Raw genomic sequence first — 26,156 nt, forward strand, 5'->3', positions numbered from 1 at the left:
ATACAGGGGCATCGGTAATTATTTGATGCCCGGCCAGCACACAGCCAGATGCGCATGTTGTGAGGGGATTTGAAAACACTGCAAGGGACATTTCTAAACATGTGATCACATGTTACATGTATTCATTTTAGATGTCAGCAGATTACTTTTTCAAGGTCCATATCAATTCTGATTACCTTGGGGCAGGAAGGCCAATGAATATAGCTAAGAATAATTCTACATCCATAGCATGAAACCGACTCTTTACAGAACTATATGGTGCATGCTTTTGAGAAAGCTTCATATTGCTGAAAAGACTCATTAGTACTCATCTGGGATTAGTCCTACACAAGCATAAACAAACTGTGTCCAGTAAAAGGCTATACACTTGGGATATACAGTACCAAACCACCATGGTGTCCTCTGACCAAGCTATCCTATATGAACATCCAAAGGCAAGTGACCGATCATGTGACAAATAAAACACCTTTGTCAGACACTGTTAAACTCAATCACATCCAACAGACAGAAACAGCAGTGCCTCCAAGCAGATTCAATGAGGACTTGACGAGTATAAACAGCACGTCAGCACCACAAGTTTGTACAAAGAGTTTCAAGGATGTGAAAACTTAAAATAGCTCAGCTAGTCTGCCGTAATCTTCAGGGAGTGCTCGTTCCTATTTAAAAGAATGGCCTCTTTGACAGAAGTTCCAGGGAGCGAGACGCCTCAGTCCTCTCCATCTCGGCCGACATTAAAGTGACCCTTGACCCTCACCGAACAAACAGATGGGGACGGGAGCATCTGGAGGGGCTCTCCGATGTGTTGACCTCCAAAAAGTTAATGTAATTATCCTGTAGCCAGTGGCAGAATGATCTCACACTCTACTCTTCTATATGCGCCCAAACCCCCACCACTTGGGTAATTAGTTGCTGGTATAGCGGGGGGGGGGGGGGGGGGGGGGGCTGTGGGAGGAACGCCTCTGCTGCAGTAACACAGCTATCAGATCATGAGGAGGAGGAGGAGTGGTGCGGTGTGCTGAGTGACAGGGAGCCACCTGCTAGGCTAAGATGCAAACTGAAGCATCACACAGGGCTAAGGGGCAACGGGAGATGTGACAATCACAACTTTTAGAGAGGGTGTACAGCTAGCGGATTTGAATGTTATCAACCCATAATCACCAGTAGGTTACTTTACTTACTTATCAAGACCAATGTAATGAAGCCTATACTGGACCTAACTGGACCTAGTGACGTTGTTGTTTGTACAGCACGGCGACTGGAAAAATTGCAGACGCCAAATGGAAAATGCTATTAGTCTGGCGGCCCATTGTTCTGTATCAGCAGAGCCTAAACCTTACCGTAATCTCACACTAACCTAAACATTGTCAGAGCAACTGGATACCCACTATGGACACTCATATACAGCAGGTCAAGTCAAGAGTCATTTACAGGTAGTGTTACTGTACCTGTAAATGACCTGCTCAATAACAACTTCTTGTTTACTCAAAGGTGATAAAATGCAAAAAGGTATTATACATGTACGTGGTTGCTATATGTGTTGCTTTGTGTTTGCTGCTGAGAAAGCATGGTGAGAATCCATATTAGAATGAAATTCTCGTGTCGTGGATTTGAAACTTGAGATTTTGACTTGATTGTGACTCAAGTCACAATTTTGTGTGAGTACACGCACGTGCGCACGCACACCCACACACACACACACACACACACGTCTGCCCAATAAATTGTGAAATTATATTTTTGCCAATATCAACATTGGATGTTGTTGACTGTGTTGACAGTGTATTTCAGAACACCCAACAAAACAGCATTATGTTGTGATGTCTCTGGTTGATAACATTAGCCAGACCCTGACGTTCAAAATATGCTGCGCACACGCACACGCACACTCGCACACGCACACGCACACACACACACACACACACACACACACACACACACACACACACACACACACCAATTGTCTCCTGCTGCCCCTGATCATTGGGCCTATTCAACAGTGTATGGCCATGTATGGTATTAAAGTTTCTGCTTGGTTCAAAGATACTTGAATCGTAGCTGAAAATGTAACTGAACCTCAGGCAGCGTTGTCTGAGGGAGATCATTGTCATAGGATCAAAATGTGTTGCACGTGCTGACGCTATTGTAGCCCCATCTCTCCTCTTTGAGATATGGTAAATAATTTCAAAAAGAAAATATAATATTGTCATCATTATACATGGCTCTTGCGTTATGCCAGTGCAAGGATAGCATTAAACTAGAAAAAGTGCCCTTCCGGGCACAGGTCTCCACCAGGTTATCCACAGATCCGTGCAGTTAGAGGTAAAAACACTTTTCGGCCAGTTATAGCGCCACCTTGAGGCTGAGTTGAAATTGTTCATGTGGCATTTCGTCCTCGGCCTAGTGGGAATGTGGGTGCACAATTTCACGGAAATCACGCGATGTGTTCATGATTTGCAGCATTTTGTTTGAAACTGAGCACTCCTGTGAACTTTGGAAGCCAATCTTAACCAATCAGGATGGAGTCTGATAAATCTGAAAGACCCTTTTCGTTGAATGGCTCTAGAGAGACTGTGTACCAATTTGCGTGATGTTTGGACAAAATCTGTAGGTGTACTGTGCAAAAACTTGTTTTGCACAAAGCGGCCTCCTGGTGGCGCTATAACAGGCCGTTCTGGAAAGTTTGGGGCAGAGGTTCATCGTTGGCATCCAGGGAGTGTGTGTGCAAAATATGGCATCGACCGGGTTAACGGTGGCCGAGATTAGCTGTTCACGGACACACGGACACACGGACACACGGACACACACACGGACGGACGGACACGCGGACGGACGGAGTGCAAAACATACTCTCCCCACATGCCTTCGGCCTGGTGGAGACAAAAATGCTACCATTGAGACTTGAGGACTTGACATCTGGAACTTCTAACTTTATTTGTCCAGGACACACCTTGGCACTTTACTTCAGACTCACCCTCCAATTGATATAAGATTATATAAGGTTACACTTCAGACTTACTAAGTTATAGTAATATACATACTATAACTTGCAAAATAGTGACTTGATTACTTGGTCTTCAATATTTCAAAATGATTAATGACTATAATATTTATCAGTAGTCTTTTTTTTTAATCAATTTTCTGTACATATAAGCGGTCAAAACATGTGAAACCGGTAAAACTGCTTTGAAACCCGACTCAGTCGTGCATTCCAAAGTCTATATGACATTGCCTGGCCCTTCTACTAAACATTGAAAATTAATGACCCTGTATGCGAGAGTCCATTAAGGGGGAATGCAAATAAATCGCCCTCTGATGAAAGATTACAACTGACGCAGAGGCCACAACATAATGTCATGTGTTCCTCGTGTTGATGAAACAGGGATAAAGACCAATCCCATTTGTTTTGAGTCATGGATCACCACTCCTCTCAATACATCTACGTCAGTAAGTACATCCGTCCCCGGGATTTGACAGACGGGGATGGGGACACTGGATGCATCCGCAAGCTAGCAGCTCCTGTCCCCAATCAGGACCAATGTAGAACTTGCTGATTTACCGAGTGTGTGAAATCCAGTTACAAGACAGCTCCAGATTTCCCCAGTCTTCACGCCTGCTCACATCTCCCTCCTCTGCTGCCGTCGTTGACTGAGACATGAGGTCCTAATCCCACTAAACCTCTGTTCTCATGAGAGATTTATCTGCATGCTGCTGTTGATGTTGTTGTTGAAGGAGAGCACATGGCTGAAGGGCCTCTAAAGGACAGTTACTGCTGCTGGTCTCTTTGTGTCAACGTTGATAATAGCGTGCCAATGCGCGCGTGTGTGTGTGCGTGTGCATGCGTGCGCGCATGGTGCTATAGGAATATATTATGCATTCTAATGTATGCAGCACAGTAAGTGCACAGTGCATGGTACTAAATACAGCTGAATGAGTGTGTAGAAATGAATAGTGCATGGTACTATAGGAATTTGCCAAGAACGAGTTCCACATCTAAAACTTGACTGCCCAGGCTCAGACTGCCGAACACGGAGTTACACAAGTTTTGGGTTTTTTGACACTGGAGGGCGCTGTTCGCTAACCTACTGTATGGTCTTCGGTTGGTTTTGGTGGTTCTCGGGAGACCTCGTGACACGTTGATCACATGACCGGGAAAGAAAATGCTTTCCCAAGTTCCCAAACATGTAGGAGCCGCTGGTAAAACCCCCAGACAATGCATTCCTATGGACAACTGCATGCCTCGCTCGCGCTACAACAGAGCCTGTAGCTTTCAAACCGATTGACGCGTATGTATCATGATTATTTTCCGATTTCTAGGACACGAGTGTGCGTCATTCGAGGGCACTATATTACACATGTTTTGTTTGTTGTGTGGCTTGTTGACCATAACAGTAGCCTGTTGGTGGTGGGTCTCAGCAAGGCGAACAGAGCCCCCATGCTTTTCATTGTTCATCTTCTGATGACTGTATACAGTACAGTATCATCAAATAACTCACTGTCACTGTTTATACAACACATGCGGACACACACACCACTACGCTATAGGCTACATGCGCACAGATACTTTACTACACGCACGCATGCACGCACATGTGCAATTGTGCAATTGTGCATGCACGTACACAGAGATTACAAAGAGATTAGATAGATAGTATGGAGAGAAGTTTGAAAAGCGGTGTCACATTAAAAGTTGTGACACAGCTCAACACAACACATTTGTACAACTTGTACTTTCTCATAAACAGAGGCTGAGCAGGTTCTCTGTTTGGAAACCAGCTGGGGCATGGAGTAATAAATTAAGGACACAGTGTTTTTAAAACAGACAGAGTCCATGTGTCAGAGGGGTGTGTGTGTGTGTGTGTGTGTGTGTGTGTGTGTGTGTGTGTGTGTGTGTGTGTGTGTGTGTGTGTGTGTGTGTGTGTGTGTGTGTGTGTGTGTGTGTGTGTGTGTGTGTGTGTGTGTGTGTGTGTGTGTGTGTGTGTGTGGAGGGGGGGGGGGGGGCTTTCAAAGGACACTTGGACTGTTAACCAGGGAGGGACAGTTTACTGTTTATATCCAACATGTAATGAAACTCTGTGGTCCTTCTACCAGGCCAATTACATTTCTTTGCCAATTCAATTTACTGTGGATTGAGCAAACATCATCAGCCACTGCGGTTCACCACAGATCGCATCACTGGGAGAGAAATATACGGAATGGCCTCTGGTGAACCAACGGCAATGACATTCCACTTTGCAGTGCATCTGCATTGCTGAGGAACACCTTCAGCCGTCCCCTGCCTTCAGTCCCAGCATGCCATCTGACGAGATGTTCTGACTAGGACTGCATGTTGACAGTCCCTCAGAGTGATAATGTTTACCCACAAACACACGGCGCAATAAAGGTCGTTGTGTGACGTCTAAACAGGAGATGTGACGTCTAAACAGGAGATGGGAAGCGCGGGGATCAGATTCCCTCCATCCTGACGTAGATTCATTTAGAAATGGTCACCTTCTGGGTATAGGTGTGGCACGGATGCCCTCTGCTTCCCTTTGATATACTCAGACTGTCTGGATTTCCTATCAATTCATGAGCGTGAGACAGAGAGAGACAAAGAGGGGAAAGAGAGAGAGGGAGAGGGGAAGAAAGGCATGCCTGCCTGTGTTGAGTCCATAGGGTGGCAGACATGGAAGGAATCAGGGTTACGTCTGCACAATGACCCTAATCTCACTCCAGTGTACACATTACCCCACATCAGTCACAAAGCATGAAGCGGCGGGTGGGTCGCTGCTGATGGGCAGGGGACGACAGGGTGGTAAACAGAGCCATGTGCTGCCTCTGACTTGTTATGGAATCACAGGATGAAGACATTCATTCATTCCCCAGAGACACCTCTCAAAGTGGAGAACGCCCAGCACAGAGGATTAGCACGCATTGTTCAGTGCATTGTTGAGCATTGTGTTATGCCTTGTGCACAAACCAAACATCCACACACACACACACACACACACACACACACACACACACACGCACACACACGCTCTAGCATTAGGCCATTAGCGACCCCCAGAAGCACCAATTCACACAAAAACTGTTTAGCTTCAGTACAAATGGAGGAACAGACGACCAGAACTGTCCATTAAGTGACTGCCCTTTCAAATGTTAACTGGAGGTTGGGGCGACACAGCTGCGTGAGTCAGTCTCCATGGATACACTCCCTGTGGTATAATCATGCTTTAAGAGTTTATGTGGTTTCATTGTTCACAACAAACAGGGGGAGGACGTTACTGATTGAGCAACATATTCCGAGGCAAAGGGTATTATCATCAGCCGCAACTTATTGGCAAAAATATCCCTGCTTGTTTCCCATTTTGCGGTTGACATTAATTGCTTTGGGAGGGTGATTATTGGAACAAAATGCGTAACTGTCACTAAAGCCAAAGTGTGATTTATGCCGGCAATCTGCAGAGACAGATCGTCAAACTCCCAACGCATGGTGCTGCGACACACTGTGAGCCTATAGATTGGCTGTTTTCAGTGGGCGACATCCGCACATAAATGAGACGTAGCCTGCAGAGTTAGTTCAGTCAGACATACTCGAGGGAGTTCATGCCGTGCTCAAAGGCGCATACTATACTCAAGGGGTTAACATGCTGAATTTCTATGTGGGTGTATAAGTGTGTGCAAGTCCCACACGTCATTCGCTGACATTCAGCTGACATTCAGCTGACCAATTGGGTGGGCTACTTAAGCTCTCTAGACTGTATGCTCTTCCTGCCTTCCTCTGCATATGGTTCCTAGAGTGTGTGTGATGTTTGCTCCCACCACCACCCCAGCACCACCGGTGGGCTCTGTTTATTTATGCTCCCCATGGGGGTTTTATTGTATCTATTTCCCTGCATGCTCTTAATGTTTTATGATGGTGTTTAATCGTGCCAGGCAGGGAGAAAATGCAGCAGAGCCGAACGCCAAGTCAAATATCATATGCACACTTGTATTCTCATTCTATAATAAATATTGGTTAAATCTATTCGTGAGTTATCTGACTGAACTACTCCACAGTTATACTTAGATGTGGGCGGGTGTCGCCCCCTCAGCCTCAGGCCCTAGTAGATTTTATCAGCTGGAAAATGCACATAAACACATCCTCTCCTATACACCCCCTCTGTTTCCCAGCCTCCCTCAGGGGCCTTCGTTTCAATGTTTCAAATGACCTCTCCACCCACATGCAACACGCACATGCACATGCACACGCACACGCACACACATACACACACAGAACGAATGAAATGTATACATCTCATCACAACTACACCCAAGATATCACACTACCTGAGACTGAATAGCTTTGTACTTTCTATAGATGCACAGGTACTGTAAGTGTACAGATGGACCTGTGGACCCGCAAATAAACTGCCTGACCCCACTACTGTTGCAGCAGCACCCGGGCCAGTGCTGACTGAGCAGGGCCCTTTTGTAGACACAAGCTAGTTACAGTGAGCCGAAGGGTAAAAGAGGACAAGCCAGTGGAATATGACGAGCTAGTTGTTACTTTCAAGGAAGAACACATTTCCCAGTGAGGGAAGGAAGTCTGAGCTCACATATAGACTGACAGCCAGTGGCTTCTTGGAAGTGACGATAGAGATCAAAGAGCGATGCACGAGAGAGAGAGAGAGAGAGAGAGAGAGAGAGAGAGCGAGAGAGACAATCGTACTTGACAGTGCGTGCGTGCGTGCGTGCGTGCGTGCGTGCGTGCGTGCGTGCGTGCGCGCATTTTTAACTGTGTTATAATTATGTAGATCTCCAGCCAACATCCCAGGTCTGCCCATTGGTCAGAAGAGCATGATCAAGCTGGGTCATCGTAGTTCTGTGACAGCCACTGTAGGAGAGAACTCTAAAACAAGGACAACTACTTTGGGAGATGACACCAGATAGGTGAACTAATAGAGAACAGGTCGTGCTGCAGCCTCTCTCTCTCCCTCGCTCTCGCTCTCTCCCCCTCTCTGCCTTCCTTCATACAGCTCTCTTTTTGCTTCTCTCTCCATGTCTCCTTGGGGTCTCTGCGCCATGTTGGCCTCGATCTACCTCAGCATCAACCAATTCTTCTGACCCACTTTCTACTGAACTGAAATTATAGCCACAGGCAGTCAGGTGACGGATGCAAAGACATGACACCGTAAAGTGATATTCACAATGAGCACTATAACTATAAAGATGACTATAACTATAGCGTTCACCATTTTATATTTATTTTAGTCTGTGTGAACTCTGCCATTCATTTGACTTCAAACGATTTTTAAAACATCATATTTTTTTATAGTTATAGTGCTCGCTGTGAATGGCCCTTAAATGTCACATCTCTGCTCAGTCATTGTGGGGTTTTCTGGCAAGAAAGAAAGAGATTGTTGTATTGATAAACGTACATGGTGAAACAGTGACAAAAGACAGTCAAGAGAAGTAATCATTAACTTTGTGAGTTGCGTGACAGCACCAATAACTCCCAAAGGAGGGACATGGGAGAATCAATGTTAGGGGCCAGTTGCAAAAGACCAACTTCTGTGTTGACTTTTGTGTCAATGTCACATAGTTAATTGGGTCAAGATGAGAGGAGTGAGGGACCAAGAGGAAGCCATTGGAGGGAAATGTCATCATCATAATTTCTCAACTGTGTTGAGAGATCGAGCCAGCTAGATCAACGGATAGTCAGGTCGAACATGACGAAAACAAAACAAGACAACACTAAAAGAAGGGGATACCGTCTACTGTAATGGAAATATATGGCCAATAAGTTATAATAACCTTCCAAAAAGTAAAGAAGAAAAGAAAATACAGGCTGTAGGCTGTAGGAGACAGGGACGTTTGTTCATAAAAATAAACTGATTAAAATATCATGTACAGGTTGGAGAAAAAAAACTTCCCCCCAACCTTGGTCTTTTTTTTCATAATGAAGTGGTGCAACCACTTCATTATGGAGCTTTGTGTGTCTCTGGCTGCCTGCCTGGGTCTGTCCCTGGCTGCCTGGGTGTCACTGTTGTGCAGCCTAAATTAACACACGCATACATATTAACTGTATGATGATTTCAGGTGTGACAGTACAGTACAGTAGAGGGACGCCCACATGTTAACTCTGTCATTTCTCGACCGTTTCGGACGTGGGGCGGCTCACCGGAACCCGTCCGGCACCCTGGGCGCGTTCCTGCGAGTCTGGAACGGGGACCCCCCCGGGGACCCCCACACAGAGTTGCACCTCTTACTTCACACGGGAGTAAGTTTTTGTGATGATTTGAATTTTGTTGTTATTTTTCATGTCATGATTAATATGAATTGAATACCCAGCAAGACCTGAATGGATACAAGACCGCAAGGACGTTTTCCGGTGATATCCTTTAGACAAAGTGTTTGACTGTACTCTGTACTCTGTTTACATTTCTATGTAATAAAGTATTCAATCAATCAGTCACTGTTGCATGCAGTGCAACGTTGTGAAAAACTGCAAACAAGAACTCCCATGTATGTCTCAGGCCTACACGGTGTGTGTTGTACTCACCATCTCCACTTGCCGAGGGTCCAGGTTGGGGGGTGCAGAGGCTTGTTCAGCAAACTGGATTTTCTTTCTCTCCTTCTGCTCCCCCTCGTCCTGAGTTGACTCATTGAGGTCCATGTCTGCAAACTGGATCTTCTTCCTCTCTTTGCGCTCCCCTTCAACCTGACTTGACTCATGGGGCTCCATGGCTGCAAACTGGATCTTCTTCCTCTCCTTGCGCTCAACCTGAGTTGTTGACACATGGGGCTCCATGGCTGTGGCTTCTGGGGATCTGACACCAAGCAGAGAGGAGGGGGTTGCTACCGATGATCAGCTCCCACTTTGCTAGGTATAGTAGTCCCACTCCTGAACAGTCCCCTTCTGTCTCTCCTCTTGCCTCCTTCTCTCTCTACCAATTGGCTTCTCTTCAAAAACTGAAAATGAACTGTTTTGCTCTCTCTTCCTTGACCTGTTTATCTCTGTCCCTCTTTATCCCTCTATCAATTCAATTCTCTCTCTCTCTCTCTCTTTCTCTCTGTCTAGCCTCTCACTTCTATTTGACTGTCTGTAGTGTGTATGTTCTCTCTCTCTCTGCCTCTCATTCCCTCCCTCACACAACCTGTGCAGCAGGAGTGTATGAGAGAGGCGTCCTCTTAGATCTAGTGGGGAGGAGAGGAAAGGGGAGGGGCCACAGGAGGGGAGGGAACAACGTGAGTGAGTGAGTAGAGGATGGAATGGAGAGGGGGAGGGAGTGCATGTATTTTTGTGTCTACCTCTAAGCTGGTGTTGAATTGTAATCAGAAGAAGAAAAAAAACATAATCTCATTCCATCAGCTGAGCCTCTTTTGGCCTCTATTTGTGAATGAGAGATTTGTGCTGAGAGCGCAGAGTGGGAGAGAGAGAGAGAGAGAGAGAGAGAGATGGAGAGAGACGGAGAGAGAGAGATGGAGGGAGACGGAGAGAGAGAGAGAGATAGATGGAGAGAGATGGAGGGAGGGACAGGACATCGAGTGTGAGGGATAGAGAAGAAGAGAGTTGTGTCGTGTAAATTGAGGAATGTGTTTGGGATTAAGTGGATTAAGGCTGTGCTGTTGAGTGTTGACATGCAGCTCACTGCGCTGATAAGGCTGTGCATTTGCTATGAGACAGTGTGTACTAATGGACCTAATGAGTTCCAATGAGACTCCACTATAGGTCGCAGTGACATGTTCATGATGTCCTTTATGCAAAAGGTCCTTTATTCATAACTGAGAACCAATTGAAATGTGTGACACGCACACAGCACAGACTGAGCCAAATGATCTTACTGGAATGAAGATACTTGGTTTCATGGCCATGAGTGAACTCCCTCCCTGGAATGTATGCTTAGATTCCACACGTATCCCTTCTTGTCAAAATGACAGGGAGGAAAGGGTGCTTATTATGTTTTCTACACTTTTTCCAATGGAAATTATGTTGTTTCTGATCTTAAGGATTTATCAAAAAGAAGAAGATCCTACAATTTATGTTAGGCAATATAATCATATTGAAGTGATAGGGAATGCTATAGCCTCGGTACCCAGACTTTTATTTCCGTTCGCATTCGGCTCAAAAATGAAAAGCCTGGGGAAACCTATCGGAAACTATCTGGCATAGGAAGTGGGGGTCAACTTGTATTTCATTAAGCAATAATTTCACTAACCAATAACAATGCAGAGGCACGTTGCTCCAAGATCGGTGAACCAATAGCATCCACCAACTTGTACTTGTCGGCACCCTCCCCTCTAGGCCAGAAATCACACTGGCTGGGGCAGGCTAGGAATACCAGCCCATGTAAAAGGAGACCTACAGTACACAAGACAAGTGTGTCAGTGTGTGTCTGTGTTGGTGGGGAGTGTGTAGACATGTCTTGAAATTAAATTACGTGGGAGTGGGATCAGGTAAAGTAACAACAACCTAATAAATGGGTTGTTTATCCAGCTATGAAGAGGTTGCTGAGAGGTCATTTAAACAAGACACTGCGGCAGAGACAAAACAATGCTGTGAGCATGAATTGTGGCAAAATAGGACAGATTAGGAAAGAGTGACAGAGAAATGGTGTCAGAAACTAAGAGAGGAAGAGCATGCGCAGACTGGATGACGAAAAGGGGGAGATTGCGAAAGAAGAGCAGTCCAAGTGCTATTTTCAGGGCCTCGCTGCTATTTCACTCACATGGCCAAGGGATTTGGAGAGCATTGGATTTGGCCTGTGCACAGAGTGGAGCTTTGAGTCGGTATGAAGGAGATACAGTAGCAGTGGTGGTGGGCGGCTGAAGGGAGTTATGTGTGCAGAACAGGTCACAGGGCATGTGCGTGTGTGGGGGTGCTACACTGTCTACAGGAGCCACAAACACATTAGACTACACTGTTTATCCCACTAGGCAGAGCAAATGGAATATTTATTCAGAATGAGTCTTCATTGCTGGGCTTTAGAGCTTACCTCCATGCTACGCAACCTCTCTCTCTCTCTCAACCTCTGAGAATTAGATATTTATATACTTCTAAAGTAGTTTTAGTTAATGCCATTCTGTTTGGCTTCTAAAGTAGTTTTAGCTGCAGTACCACAATGTCCTGGTGTGTTTGGGGGCGCTGATATGCAAATTATTTAACATTTGAGTCATTATAATACTGATGCTAGATAAACCCAGGCTTGTTTCCATTACATGCCAGCTTGGAAAATTAACAATGGCAGACATTGTAAACAAAGCGGAAATGCAAATTTGATACTGAAGACTGAAGGAATTATACAAAGTAGGGCGATACGGAGGACATTACGCATAATGACCAAATCAGTTGAGCTGTTCCTGAGAGCAATTTCCATAAAGCGCTATATTATGAAAAGGCTGAATTCGGGGATTGTAAACACATGTGGGAGCGCAAAAAAAAAGACATTGGAAAAGTTGAATTTCATGTTGTAGTACCTTTAAGGCCCAAACCACACCAATGCAACTCCTTGCAAAGTTGCCATTGGAGATAATGGGTTCATGATGCAACTACATACAACTACTCGCAACCGTTTGGTTGCAACTTGCAAGGAGTTGCATGGCGAATCATTGGTGTGGTTTGGTCGGGCCTTAGTCATGCTATCTGGATTCAGTCAAGTGTGGTTACATATCACATAGCATTTGGTTTGACTTACACAATACACATATATGAGGAAATTAATCAACTGTATTTAATGTGGCAGCAGCACATTCTTACCCATAGAATAGATGAGAATACCAGTATTATAATTAAACTACTAAATTAGCCCTTACAGCTGCACAACACAACGATTTCATGAATATTGGATACTGGGAAGAGAATTGAGAAATGCCACAGCTAAGAGAAACTAATGAAGAGAAAACAAAATGGAGATGGACATGGGAATAGTAAAGGACTTCCTAAACAGGAAAGTGCAAGGAAGGTATGCAGAGCATAAGCAAACAGGATAACCAGTAGTGATCTGGAAATCTAATACAGCTGTCGTGATTACCTTCCTTTTCCTGTCTTTGGGGAGAGGGAGATAATTGTAGCACTTTTGTACTTGGGTGTACGTGAGAACTGAAGACTGTGTCATTTGGTGATCTCTTGCTGAAACTTTGCCATTATGAAAAACCCAAAGAGAAACAAAGCTAGTCTGTATAGTGTTGCACTTCAATGCTGCCTCATAGACTAGTGCTGTCTGCACCCTGAAGCTGGGCTGCACTTAGCTCTGGTCCATAGCTCTAATGCCTTTATTAGAGCTACAGTATGTTACTCTTCTCTTCCTGCGCTCGCATGAAATGCAGACCAGCCTCTCATCTGTAGCGAAAATATAAAGAATGTTTTTGCTACTCACCAATACAAAAGGAGGCTTGTGTTATTAGAAAGCCTACTTTCCTTAGTGGATGCACTCTGAAGCCCCCCACCACACGTATACAATGCACATTTTGGCCAGAAAGGGATTTTTTTTTTCACCAGAAGGAAAAATCTTGTCTATGAGGTTTTCTCTTGGCAATATATATAGAGGGCTCAGTGGAGTAACTAGAAGTATTTTTCTTCCGGTGAAAAAAAAAACAAGTGTGTGTGTGTGTGTGTGTGTGTGTGTGTGTGTGTGTGTGTGTGTGTGTGTGTGTGTGTGTGTGTGTGTGTGTGTGTGTGTGTGTGTGTGTGTGTGTGTGTGTGTGTGTGTGTGTGTGTGTGTGTGTGTGTGTGCATGTATGTCCGAGATCAGACAGCTGTAAAACCGCTGGGTGACCAGCAGCGCGCGCGCGTACGTGCACGCGCACACACACACACACACACACACACACACACACACACCCTCCCTCCCTCTCTTTCATTCTCTTCCATTGGCACAAAAATAGATCTCTTTCAAATCCGTCATAATGGCTGTTATTAGATTTTCAATGCTCACACAGAAGAACGACACAGACTCCTGCGAGCTGCTCAGGGTCACCACAGTCCTCTACTCTGCCACTCTGCTGGATCAACTGGGGTTAAATAAGATTAAAGTTTGAAGTGGCAGTGTGGCACATGATGTGTAGCATTCAAAGATATCAAAAGGGCAAACACTGTGACTTCCACAAGCAACACCCAGTCAAAGGAATACAAGATAAAACAATGCTTCAAATGATCTGTCCAGTGGTGGAAGAATATTTATTTACTTGAGTAAAAGTAACAATACTACATTGTAGAAGTACACTGTTACAAGTATAAGTCCAGAATTCAAAATGTACTTGAGTAAAAGTACAAAAGTATTGGTATCAAAATGCACTTAAAGTACTAATAGTAGAAAGTACTACTCATTATGCAGAATGTCCCATTTCACACGTTTTCAAATGTATAAAATAGCTGATCTACAACTAGATAGATCGGCTATTTTCAAATGGCCGAAATGTATATAGGGCTGAAGTGGTTAGTGTATGTTTTGCAATAATAATCAAGTAGTAACTAAGGTTTTCAAATAATTGTAGTGGAGTAAAAGTAAAATATTTTCCTGTAGTGGAGTAGATGTAATTGGAAATACTCCAGTAAAGTAAAAGTACCATTGTACTTAAGTGAAGTACTTGAGTAAATGTACTTAGTTACTTTACACCACTCGGCCACTGGATCTGTCTACTCCCATGGGAATTGTAGTATACAGCAAAGACAAATTGCCATTTGAGAGTGTCATATGCCCAGATAATGAAGTCTTCAGTAGCCAGGCAACTGGGTACTCCACATGCAGTCTGTCACACAGTACTGTAGGCCTACTAGAAAAACTATTCTGCATTGTTGGCACACTGACAAGACCAAAATAATATGTCAAAACATCACCAGTTAACGAGGGAGATTTAATTCCAGTGTGCGGAAATGTTTTTTAATCTCCCAGTCCCAACTAGTGTGGGTCATAATGTTATCATGTCACTCTAATTCATTTAATTGTCATGCCTAGTGTATGATTGTTTAATGGCTTCTGAGGATGCTGATTGTTTTGTTTGATCTAGATGTTATTCCCAACGTTGCTTGTTATTAATATACGCTGTGCATTTTGTTTTAATGTGGGTGAATACATTCAAGGCTACTTACCCCTGGCAGAAGAAGAGCAAGTTACACATTTGCACAAATGTGTTACACAAACAAAAATGTGTAGGAAGTCTTGCAACTCTATGCTTTCTTGTTGGACATCTGTGTCCATGTCCCAGTGGACGGTTGGTTGACAACAGAGCTCCCTGTTATAGCAAGGCCCCTCACACAGACTCCCTCAGACCCCCTACAGACACAAGAGGCCCAGAGGTATTATGGACCAACTGAAAGAACCATGGATGGAAAGTCTTGCAATGGACAAGCTAACTTTGTGGAAGAGAAACAGTTAGACCATAGAGTTATATAGTGATCTAATTTATCATTCTTGTGATCCATAGCTGGGGGAAAAAAACACATTTCACTTTGCTAACCTAATTCCTGCCTTCCAGGAATCCAGTCAACAATAAGCTGATGAATGCCTCAGGGATTTGAGGGACAGACAGAAATCATGCTAAAAGGTGAAATACTTCATTAATCAGATCACAGAGAGGCTTTGTTCTGTCACAGCAGGTGTCCTGATCATTTTGTTGAGGGTCACATAGCGAGGCTTATCAGTCAATGCGTCACTCAACTCCTCACTCAAAGACCTCCACCTGGTTATATAACAAGAAACGAATACTAACCAGGTACTGTTCAGCTGAACAACTGTTCTATTCAACTGTGTCTAAATTAGACAAATATCATGGGAAAGACGTATCAGTGCTTCAAGCTCCACCCTGTGCTAGCCTGTGCTGCCTCGCCTCAAGCTGCAGCCAGTCGCTTCTCTGTGCTGCTGCCTGGCTCCAACATTGCAATGTTGAGCCAAGAAGCACATATGCGCCACCTGGTGGCTTGTTGTTGTTTCTGTTATGGCAAGGCACAGTGGTTTACACTTTACAGTACTTACAGCCGCCCTACAGCAAGCCTCCTCCGTCCTCTGTGCTGCTAAACACTTCCCTAAATATGGGCTTCTCCCATGAGTGACCGAGTGTGTATGTACACACGACCAGTACGACCCATTGACCCCTGTCTGAGTATACTGTCTGTATGTCTGTATGTCTGAGTACTGTCAGTCTGTATGTCTGAGTACTGTCTGTATGTCTGTCTGTCTGAGTACTTACTGTCTTGTCTGTATGTCTGTCTGAGTACTGTCTGTCTGTCTCTGAGTACTGTCTGTATACATCTGTATGTCTGAGTACTGTCAGTCTGTATGTCTGAGTACTGTCTGTATGTCTGTCTGAGTACTGTCTTGTCTGTATGTCTGTCTGAGTACTGTCTGTCTGTCTCTGAGTACTGTCTGTCTGTCTGTATGTCTGTCTGAGTACTGTCTGTCTGTATGTCTCACACACACACACACACACACACACACACACACACACACACACACACACACACACACACACACACACACACACACACACACACACACACACACACAGCCTGCACCACTCATTTCACACAGGTGTAATTCTTATTTATTTATTTACCTAATAGGTTCCCAGATTGCCTCCTCCCAAATTGAGAAAATGCATATGGTGGTAAGACGTGATACCAGCACATCAGTAACAAAGAGATGAACAGATAAGAGAGAAAGTAATATGGTGGAGTTGTCACATGACTGTTATCATCATTGTTGCATCAGGTGATTGATTGGAACCTAAATCAACTTTTTTACAGTCTACTCTATGGTCTCACTTTTTTTTGGGATCTGGAAAGTTCTAGTTCTGGTTCTTGTTCCACCCCATAGTGGAAAAGAGGCCACTGCTGAGCAAGGCAAGTCGAGGTTGGACTCGGACTACAAAATACATTCATTATCATAATCGTTATCATCGTATAGGAACATTTTTACAAAATCTCTGAATCTCATTGAACCAAGCAGCAATAAAATAAAATAAAACATTTGTTATGCAGACATAATTTAATTCCTACCCGGGCCCTCACAATCATAGGAATTTGTTGCAAAGATGTTTCGCTTGAATACATAAAAGGCTGCAGTTCTATATACCATCCAGTAGATGGCACTCGGTTGTTACATTATGCCGCGTGGGCCAGCTCAGCCTTTGCTGATTAGAACTTTAGATAGAACATACCAGGGTTGGGCCGTTGGGGGCCTAAAACTAAGCTTTCAAAACAGATCTTAAACACATAATCATTAAGCAGGTCATAAAGAAGGTGCATTGAACACAGCACAGTGGCCTTGTGGTTAGAGTGTCTGCCTTGAGACTGGAGTGGGAGGACTCAGGTAGGGGTTTGATCGGGTCAATAGTGTGGTACAAAGTGTACTTCTGTAGGATTATTTGACCAAAATAGTTTTTTTTTGCTGTTTTGGCTTTTATAGGGACCAAACTGTCAGAAAATAATGGGGTTGAAATTTCGAGACCCCCACCCCTTTTCTGAGGGGTCATCTATTTTGGGACCTCCCATAATTAATGTCCGATTTTCATAGGGTTGTTTTGTAGGTTTTAAAATATTCTAAGTTGATTTTTTTTTTTTTATATATATATGTTCATTGGTAGTAGGTTTCAACAATGTAGTACAGTTTGAACATACCATTTTTTTTCCTCCCTCACCCCATCCCTCCCCCCACAGTTATCGTCATCATTAAACAATATAAAAAATAACAATAACAATTGAGTACAGACATACAAAAACAACCATGTATATTTGACATATAATATGAACAGTAGGAAACAAAAATAATAATTTAAGCGCAGATAACAAAAACAATATAAATAACAAAATAAACAAAATAAATACAACTAGAAAAAGTGCCCTTCTGGGCACAGGTCTCCACCAGGAGGATAGGAATGTTTAGGAGTAATATAAACATGTTTTTTGTTTGTTTGTTCCAATCTTTGCCAATCAGGATGGAATATGGTAAATGGTGCAGATCCGTGTTGATCGCACGCATGCACAATCCACCTGTTGGTGGCGCTATAGCAGGCCAATGTGAAATGGGTGGGCTATCTATATTCCTCAGCCTAGTAGGAAAGTGCGTGAAAGATTTCACGTCAAATTGCACGCTGCGTTCATGATTTGAGGCTTTTTGTTAAAAACAGGCCAATCCTGCAACATTTGAAAGCCAATGTTAGCCAATTAGGATGGAATATGAAATATCAGACACATCCGTCTTGAGCACATGACTATGGAGATACTGTGTAACGATTTGCGGGATTTTTGGACAAAATCCGGAGGAGTAATATCCAAAAATGTGTTTTTACAAAAGACGGCCTCCTGGTGGCGCTCTAAAAGCCAGATGTGAACTAGAGAGACTGTGTACCAATTTGCGCGATGTTTGGACAAAATCTGTAGGTGTACTGTGCAAAAACTTGTTTTGCACAAAGCGGCTTCCTGGTGGTGCTATAACAGGCCGTTCTGGAAATTCTGGGGCAGAGGTTCATCATAGCATCCAGGGAGTGTGTGTGCAAAATTTGGCATCGACCGGGTTAACGGTGCCGGAGATTAGCTGCTCACGGACACACACACGGACGGACACACGGACGGACGGACGGACGGGCGGAGTGCAAAACATACTCTCCCCCCATGCCTTCGGCCTGGTGGAGACAATTATGAGTTGGCTTATTATAGTTCAAAAGAGTTACAAGTTATGTTGGAAAATATTGTGTTGAATCGGAAAGTTGTCATACAGCACCCTCTATACACAGTTTTATTGTTATGAGGAAGTAAGTTGATTTCTTACACTTTTAAAGTAGCCAGACTTTTGGCTGGGGTCTTTCTTCACCCGGGACCCCCGGACTCATCTCAGTACTAATTGAAGCATAAAAGTTTTTTGTAGCTGGGCTCTGGTCTGATAACAAAAATGAGTAGTAGCTAATACCAGGGGTCTTCCACAGGGGGTCCGGGACCAGTTTTGGCCCTTCTCTTGTACCCATTTCTTTGATTTTCTAGTTTTAACTATTTTTGATTAATATTAGAAATGAGAGTCCATGTAAAGACCAAGTCTGAGTGTACTCCAAAAAAGTTAAGTACAGTAGGCTACTTGTGTACTACCACTGCAAGCTTGAATAATTTGACCAGTCTGATCATTCTCAGCTGTCACATGAAATACACACAGCTGTCACAGTCACAGTAAAGGTTCGGATAAATTCAGAATCTTAGTCTTAGGAATTAATTATTGTGTGGGTGCACAGGCAGTGCTATAAATGCCGACGAGGTCAGTCTGGTAACCGTGCGCGGATAGGACCGATCTATGGCTGTGTATTTGTTGACACTATACACACACGCAGAAGAACTGGGAGGCGGAGGCGCGGGGGGTGCGCTGCCCGGAACAGTGTGCGTTGCAAGTCCTCGCATTTGGAATACATGAATTTTGTTGGATTATTGGTTAAAGAGATCCAAATATTATACCCAGTTGATCATATTATTATCTAAATCATTAATGTTAAATAAAGAGCCATTTATTTAAAGGCATAATGTGATTAAATGCAATTTTATTATACATTTTTAATATATCAGGATATTGATTCATCCATGTTCATCCATGTTTATCCTCCTCTGATATGAGCTGGTTGATAAGAAATCTAAAAATTGACACTTGGATGTTGAGCAAGGAAAACGGAAGTATCAGAGGAGAGGTCAAGGAGAGGTCAAGAGGCCTCTCGGCATTACGCCGTTCCATATTTTCTATATGTTGTATGGTTCGTCTTATGCTTTGTCCTGCAACTCTCTGACTAAACTGACCATGCATAACCCAGAGGAAAAGCAGAAGTATCGAGGGGTTCGAAGCATGAGTTCAAGTCCGTTGCTCTCCCCTTGTCCCCCATATATGGGGACTAGGTTGGTGGAGGGTGTGTAGAGCCCAGGATCACATTAGATGATTGACACAGGGGTGAAAAATGGGTTACAAAATCGTGGGATAAAATATATATATATAAAATAAAATAAAAGTATCGAGGGGAACATACAGAAATCGTCATCTGGAATCCACCGATTTGGCTTTATGTTAATGTATAAAATGGGCAGGTAAAGCATTTGACCAGTGAGCAGACTTCACAAACTGTCACTTGGTGATTGTACGTAATCTGCAAGGGATAGAATTCTGACGCCCATGAGATCTCATTTCATATTCATTCTATTATTCAATCTGTAATACTTTTAAACTTTATGCAATTTGATTAAATACATGTTAAATCCTTAATACCTTTGTCTGTTCTTAAACTTCACCAATTAAAGGACGCGCAGAGATAGCGTGCTCCAAGAGGGTTTTTTAAAGTATCACAATTTGTTTGTTGTTATCAAGAGCCTATCTCCAACAATATATGTAAGATCATATTAGATATTCTAATCTAGGGATATTAACTTGCAAACTTAGAATATTCACCTAATATTCAAACATGTATTCATCAAGTAAAAACAACTTACAGTTCAGTCAGACAACTCACGAATAGATTTAACCAATATTTATTATAGAATACAAGTGTGCATATGATATTTGACTTGGCGTTCGGCTCTGCTGCATTTTCTCCCTGCTCGGCGCGATTAAACACCATCGTAAAACATTAAGAGCAGGGAGATAGATATACAATAAAACCCCCATGGGGAGCATAAATAACAGAGCCCACCGGTGGTGCTGGGGTGGTGGTGGGAGCAAACAACACATAACAACCAGGAACCATATGCAGAGGAAGGCAGGAAGGGCATACAGTCTAGAGAGCTTAAGTAGCCCGCCCAATTGGTCAGCTGACTGCATGCCACGTCAGCAAATTACGTGTGGGACTTGCACACACTTATACACCAACATAGAAATTCAGCATGTTAACCCCTTGAGTATAGTATGCGCCTTTGAGCACGGCATGAACTCCCTCGAGTATGTCTGACTGAACTAACTCCGCAGGCTACGTCTCATTTAGTTGATTTAAAATGTAGGCCTATTTGTGTGCTCGTGCTCCGGACAATTAACTGGCTGGCATACTATGGGAGGTCACAAATAGATGACCCCCCCCCAGAAACTATTTTAGCACAAAAATCCTATGGGAGCTGTTTTTTTGACGCCTCGTACCACACTAATACCAAAGACTCTGAAAAATGGGACCCATTCCTCCCTGCTTGGCACTCAGCATCAAGGGTTGGATTGGGGGTAAGTCTCTGCGACATACTAGCGTCATGTCCAGGGGGTACATCATATCCATGGGGTGTACTTGTACATCAAGCTGCCTCACACTACAGAAACAGTTGATAGGCTCCGCTCCTGACCTATGGGCCTCATAGCTCGGCATGGCTTACTTAGTTAGGTAGTTCACTTAATTATTGACCAAGAACCTCTCCCATCAATAAGATGGAGCAGCAAACACTCTCAACAGAGTATGTATGTTAAATATGTCTACGGAAGAGGCACAACAAGTGAGAGGCGAAGAGGCAGGAAGCATAGACTGAGAGTAGGTTTCTAACTTCCTGAGGACAGGATGGTACGTCAGGAGGAATTACTGCTTCTGAATTTAAGAATGATAGAAAACCATGGAGAGAGAGAAAGAGAGAGAGAGAGAGAGGCAGTATGAGTCGGACTGTGCAGATATACAAACATTAGTGTCACAATGCAAATTATGCAATGCATTTAAGCTTGTACATTAGCTACAGAGGGTATGGGCGTGACATCATCATCATACCCGGAAGTTATGCAGGAACGTGTGTGTGTGTGTGTGTGTGTGTGTGTGTGCCTGCGTGCGTGCGTGCGTGCGTGTGTGCGTGTGTGCGTGCGTGCGTGCGTGGGTGCGCGCACGAGCATGCGCTGCATACAGTATGTAGCAGGTGGAAGACATGGTGCTAGCAGAGACAGAGGAGGAGGTGGCAGTAGGGCAGTGATTTAATTAGCACCCTCTACCCCCTCCAGCCCTTCACTCATAGCATCAATAATGCATGGCCCCTTGTTTCCACTGCCATAATTAATCCTCTGTTACTATAATTAAAAGCCAAAAAATCCCACAAGATGGTTCAGCTTGGCCAGGCATGGGTTGGGTTGGCACGGGAACTGATGAAGAACTCCAGAGCCATACACACCCTGTGGAACGATCCACTGACCGACCCACTGACCGACCCACCGACCGATATAGACAGACAGACAGACAGACAGACAGAGAGAGAGACACACGGACAAGACAAGACAAGACAAGACAAGACATGACAAGACAAGACAGGACAGGACAGGACAGGACAGGACAGGACAGGACAGGACAGGACAGGACAGGACAGGACAGGACAGGACAGGACAGGACAGGACAGGACAGGACAGGACAGGACAGGACAGGACAGGACAGGACAGGACAGGACAGACGGACGGACGGACGGACGGACGGACGGACGGACAGACAGACAGAGCTGGTGGCAGGCAGATGGATCGATAGCAAACCCACCCCTGACTCTGGAGTGATGGAAGCATGAAAATCTGAAATACATTGTCAAAGAGATGTACAGTAACACGTACGTACGCATGCATGCAAGCACACAATGTGTGTGTGTGTGTGTGTGTGTGTGTGTGTGTGTGTGTGTGTGTGTGTGTGTGTGTGTGTGTGTGTGTGTGTGTGTGTGTGTGTGTGTGTGTGTGTGTGTGTGTGTGTGTGTGTGTGTGTGTGTGCGCGTGCTCAATTAATACTGGTTTGTGATTGATTTAGATGAGTGAGAGACTGACACATGTACCACAAATATGCCGTAAATACTGCAACTCCTCTTACAAAGCAAGCACACACACACACACACACGCCGCGCGCGCGCACACACACATTCTGCTCCCAGATGCGGTTTTGTATCCATTGCATCCAAAGCCAAGAGAGACAGAGAGAGAGGTGGAGCTCTCTGATGTTGCAATTAAGACCACACTGTCTCGGCAATAAGCAAACGAGGATAAATATTTCAGTCCGGAGATCTCCATGGGTACCTATGACAGGGAGCCTGGAATACCTATACACACACACACACACACACACACACACACACACACAGACAGACAGCCACACACGCGCGCACGCGCACACACAAACACACACTCGCACACACACACACACACACACACGCACGCACACACGCACACACACACACACACACACACACACACACACACACACGGACGTGCGCGCACAGACACACACACACACACACACACACACGTCACACACACACACACACACACCCTCACACACACACACACACACACACACACACACACACACACACACACACACACAATTACACGTAATGCTAGGGCTGGCAGAATTATTCATCTCCCAGTCACAGATGCCACAATTATCACATCAGTATCACTGCATAAACGATGCCAACTGTTATGTTCATTGAACGTACGTGACTTTATAATATAAATATGTAGCGTTAAGACCAACAATCCCCTGAGAGAGTAACATGTATAGGTCCGGATCAGTTTGACACTATCATCAGAGTTAAATTAACACTGAAGATTTAATTATGATGCTACCGCTGCTGGTTTGTACTTCAAGCAAATAGACACGAGTATCCAAGCTAGCTTGGCTGCATGCCAGAGTAAAACACAATTGGAAGAACAGAGGTCAGCCTAATCTCCTCTTCACTCCCTCCCTCTCCCTACCTCTCCACCTCCCTTTCTCTCTCTCTCTCTCTCTCTCTCTCTCTCTCTCTCTCTCTCTCTCTCTAAGGCTGCAGTACAGTATACATCACAAGACAGCTCTTCTGCGTCTTAATGGCAGTGGTGGGAAGTAACTAACTATAGGTACATACATATACTCAAGTACTGTATTTCCCATTTTCAATACTTTTACTATACTACTCCACAACATCTCAGGGGCAATGCCAATTTTGTACTTGTAGGCTACTCCACTACAATTATTTGAAAACTTTAGTTATTAGTTACTTTGTATATTGTGATAATTATTACAAAATTACATTAACCACTTCAGCCTATACATACATTTCGGCCATTTGAAAATAGCCTATTTACGAGCTCACGTGTCGCATCGTGAAGCATTGTGAGCTTGTAGATCTGCTATTTTCGAAGGATTTTTATACATTTGAAAACTTGAAATGGGACATTCTGTATAATGAGTACGTTTACTTTTGCTATACTTTAAGTAGGCTATACATTTTGATTTCCGATCACATGAGCGGATTATCGGTGCCATTCACGTCACTTTCAAATGATCGGAATCGGATCGGGAGCAAAAGAAAACATTATCGGGAAATCCTTAGCATCAATATTATACCCATATCATGATATTATACTGGATATTGTCTGTGATTTTGGATAGTGTACTATTGTCATATGACTTAAGTGTTCTATAGAAATATAAATTACCGTATCCCGATATTTTTGAAAAATCGTGAAAATGTGTGCAAATCTTTGACGTTGCTGTCAGGAGGAAACCTCATACCGGTAACTACATTTTTGAGGTTTCTGATTTTTTTTTGTCATAAATCAGTGCTACTGAACACCCTTTACGTCTGTGTGTTATAAAATATTGAACCAATGGAAAGTAGTAAAAAGTGCTTTGGACAAAACCTCCATTGGACCTTCAAAATGTCTGCTAAAAGCAACTCCACCACCTCTCCCCCTCTCATGGAAGTAATTGACAATATATAAAGTTACAACACCAACTTTGATTAGGCTGTAGTGCTTTTTTTTTTATGTATATTTTTTCATTTCTTGAAAAATGAACATTTTGGAGTTATGAGGTTCCTCCCGACAGCAGAGATATATTCTTTCCAGTGAACACTTTTAACTCAAATCTTTGCTTCTGGGGGGGGGGGTCCCTGGAACCAACATAATTGAGATTGGGGTACAGGGCCAATTAGGCTACATATATTGCTGGGGGTCCTTGACATGAAATTGTTTGAAAACCACTGATATAGAAACAGATATAGGTTTTTTCAGGAAAACTGTCAGGATTTAGAAGACATTTGTGGAATTGTCCTAAAGGTCTAAATGGTCTAAATGGGTTTTAATGGTGCTTCTGAAGCTCCAGGCAGCACACATCCTCTCCAAAGCAGACTCCCACACATAGCACTTATATATACTCCCCCTGGTGTGAGCTCATTGTTGATGCTCCACCACGGCCCTCCTCCTGCCCCCCCCCCCCCCCCCCCCCCCCCCCCATCCTCGGCCCCATCTCCACTTGATTTATCGCTCTAAAATACCACTGCACTAATTAGTCAAGTAATTAATTAATAGGCATTTGCATTTGTGCATATGCAATTAAGAGGCTGGAGAGAGGAGAGTGCAGATGGGGTCCGGGAGTCTGGCGGTGCATGTGGGAGGGTTCTGCGTAGCCTATATGTGTGCGTGCATGCATGCACATGTCGTGTGTGTGTGTGTGTCCGTGTGTCCGTGTGTGCGTGTGCGTGTGCGTGTGTGTGTGTGTGTGTGTGTGTGTGTGTGTGTGTGTGTGTGCGTGCAAGCTTGTGTGCATGTATTTCATATATTTGTGCCCAGGGAAACTTGCATGTCTTCCAGAAAGACAAGTGAAGTGCAGGTCTATCCCCTCGCATGTCTGACAGACAGTCAGTGAGGGAGGAAGGGAGGAGAATGATGTCAAAGGTTTGGAGGTGTGGCTTCATGACTTTGGTTAGCTATACCGGGTGTCATTTGACCATGGAGACTGGGAGGAAGGAATTTGACATCTCAAAAACAAACATGCCTTCGACTCTCCTTTTGGCCCCATCATGAGACAAATGGCAGGTGGCCATCAACGCAAACAAAATGCTATGTCATTCTGAAATATCATAATTCCGAATGAGCCCTCGCCTATATAGATCAAAGACTCCATGATTGGTGCATCCTTGAGTTTGACCATGTCACTGGCAGTTAAAGCCACAGTTGAGAGTTAGCATTTATTTTGGCAAGGTGACCTCAAGGTTGTTTGGGACTTGTTGAAAAGCATCAGCCCCCCCCTCCTCCCTTTCCAGTGCAGCTGAGGTAGGATAGGGCACAGATTTGGCTTGTGGTGAAGTTTGGTGCCCCTCTCTACCTCCCCGCCCACCCCCACCACCGTGATTTGGGGACGTGCCAGGCTACCGTCCCCTCGTCCCATAAGGGATGAGACACATTAGTGAATGTGCAGCATCACGGCTCCCTAGCCACAGCTGCCACACTGCTGGTGACCCCAGGGGTGACCCCACCATCCGCCTCCTCCTCCTC

General features: G+C 44.2%; 1 protein-coding gene across 2 annotated transcripts in view; it reads right to left on the reverse strand.

Annotated features, from left to right (window-relative positions):
- The window catches only part of ppp1r1b (protein phosphatase 1, regulatory (inhibitor) subunit 1B), a 30,801-nt gene extending 20,683 nt beyond the window's left edge, over nt 1–10,118 (reverse strand). For both annotated transcript variants that reach the window (XM_083780046.1, XM_083780045.1), the window contains exon 1: nt 9,524–10,118. In XM_083780046.1, the coding sequence (XP_083636172.1) occupies nt 9,524–9,772 (249 nt within the window). In that variant the 5' untranslated portion in view covers nt 9,773–10,118. The remainder of the gene's footprint in view (nt 1–9,523) is intronic.
- Nucleotides 10,119–26,156: the final 16,038 nt, after the last annotated feature.

Source organism: Protomyctophum parallelum, assembly GCF_964188405.1.
Source record: "Protomyctophum parallelum genome assembly, chromosome: 13".
Lineage (NCBI taxonomy): Eukaryota > Metazoa > Chordata > Actinopteri > Myctophiformes > Myctophidae > Protomyctophum > Protomyctophum parallelum.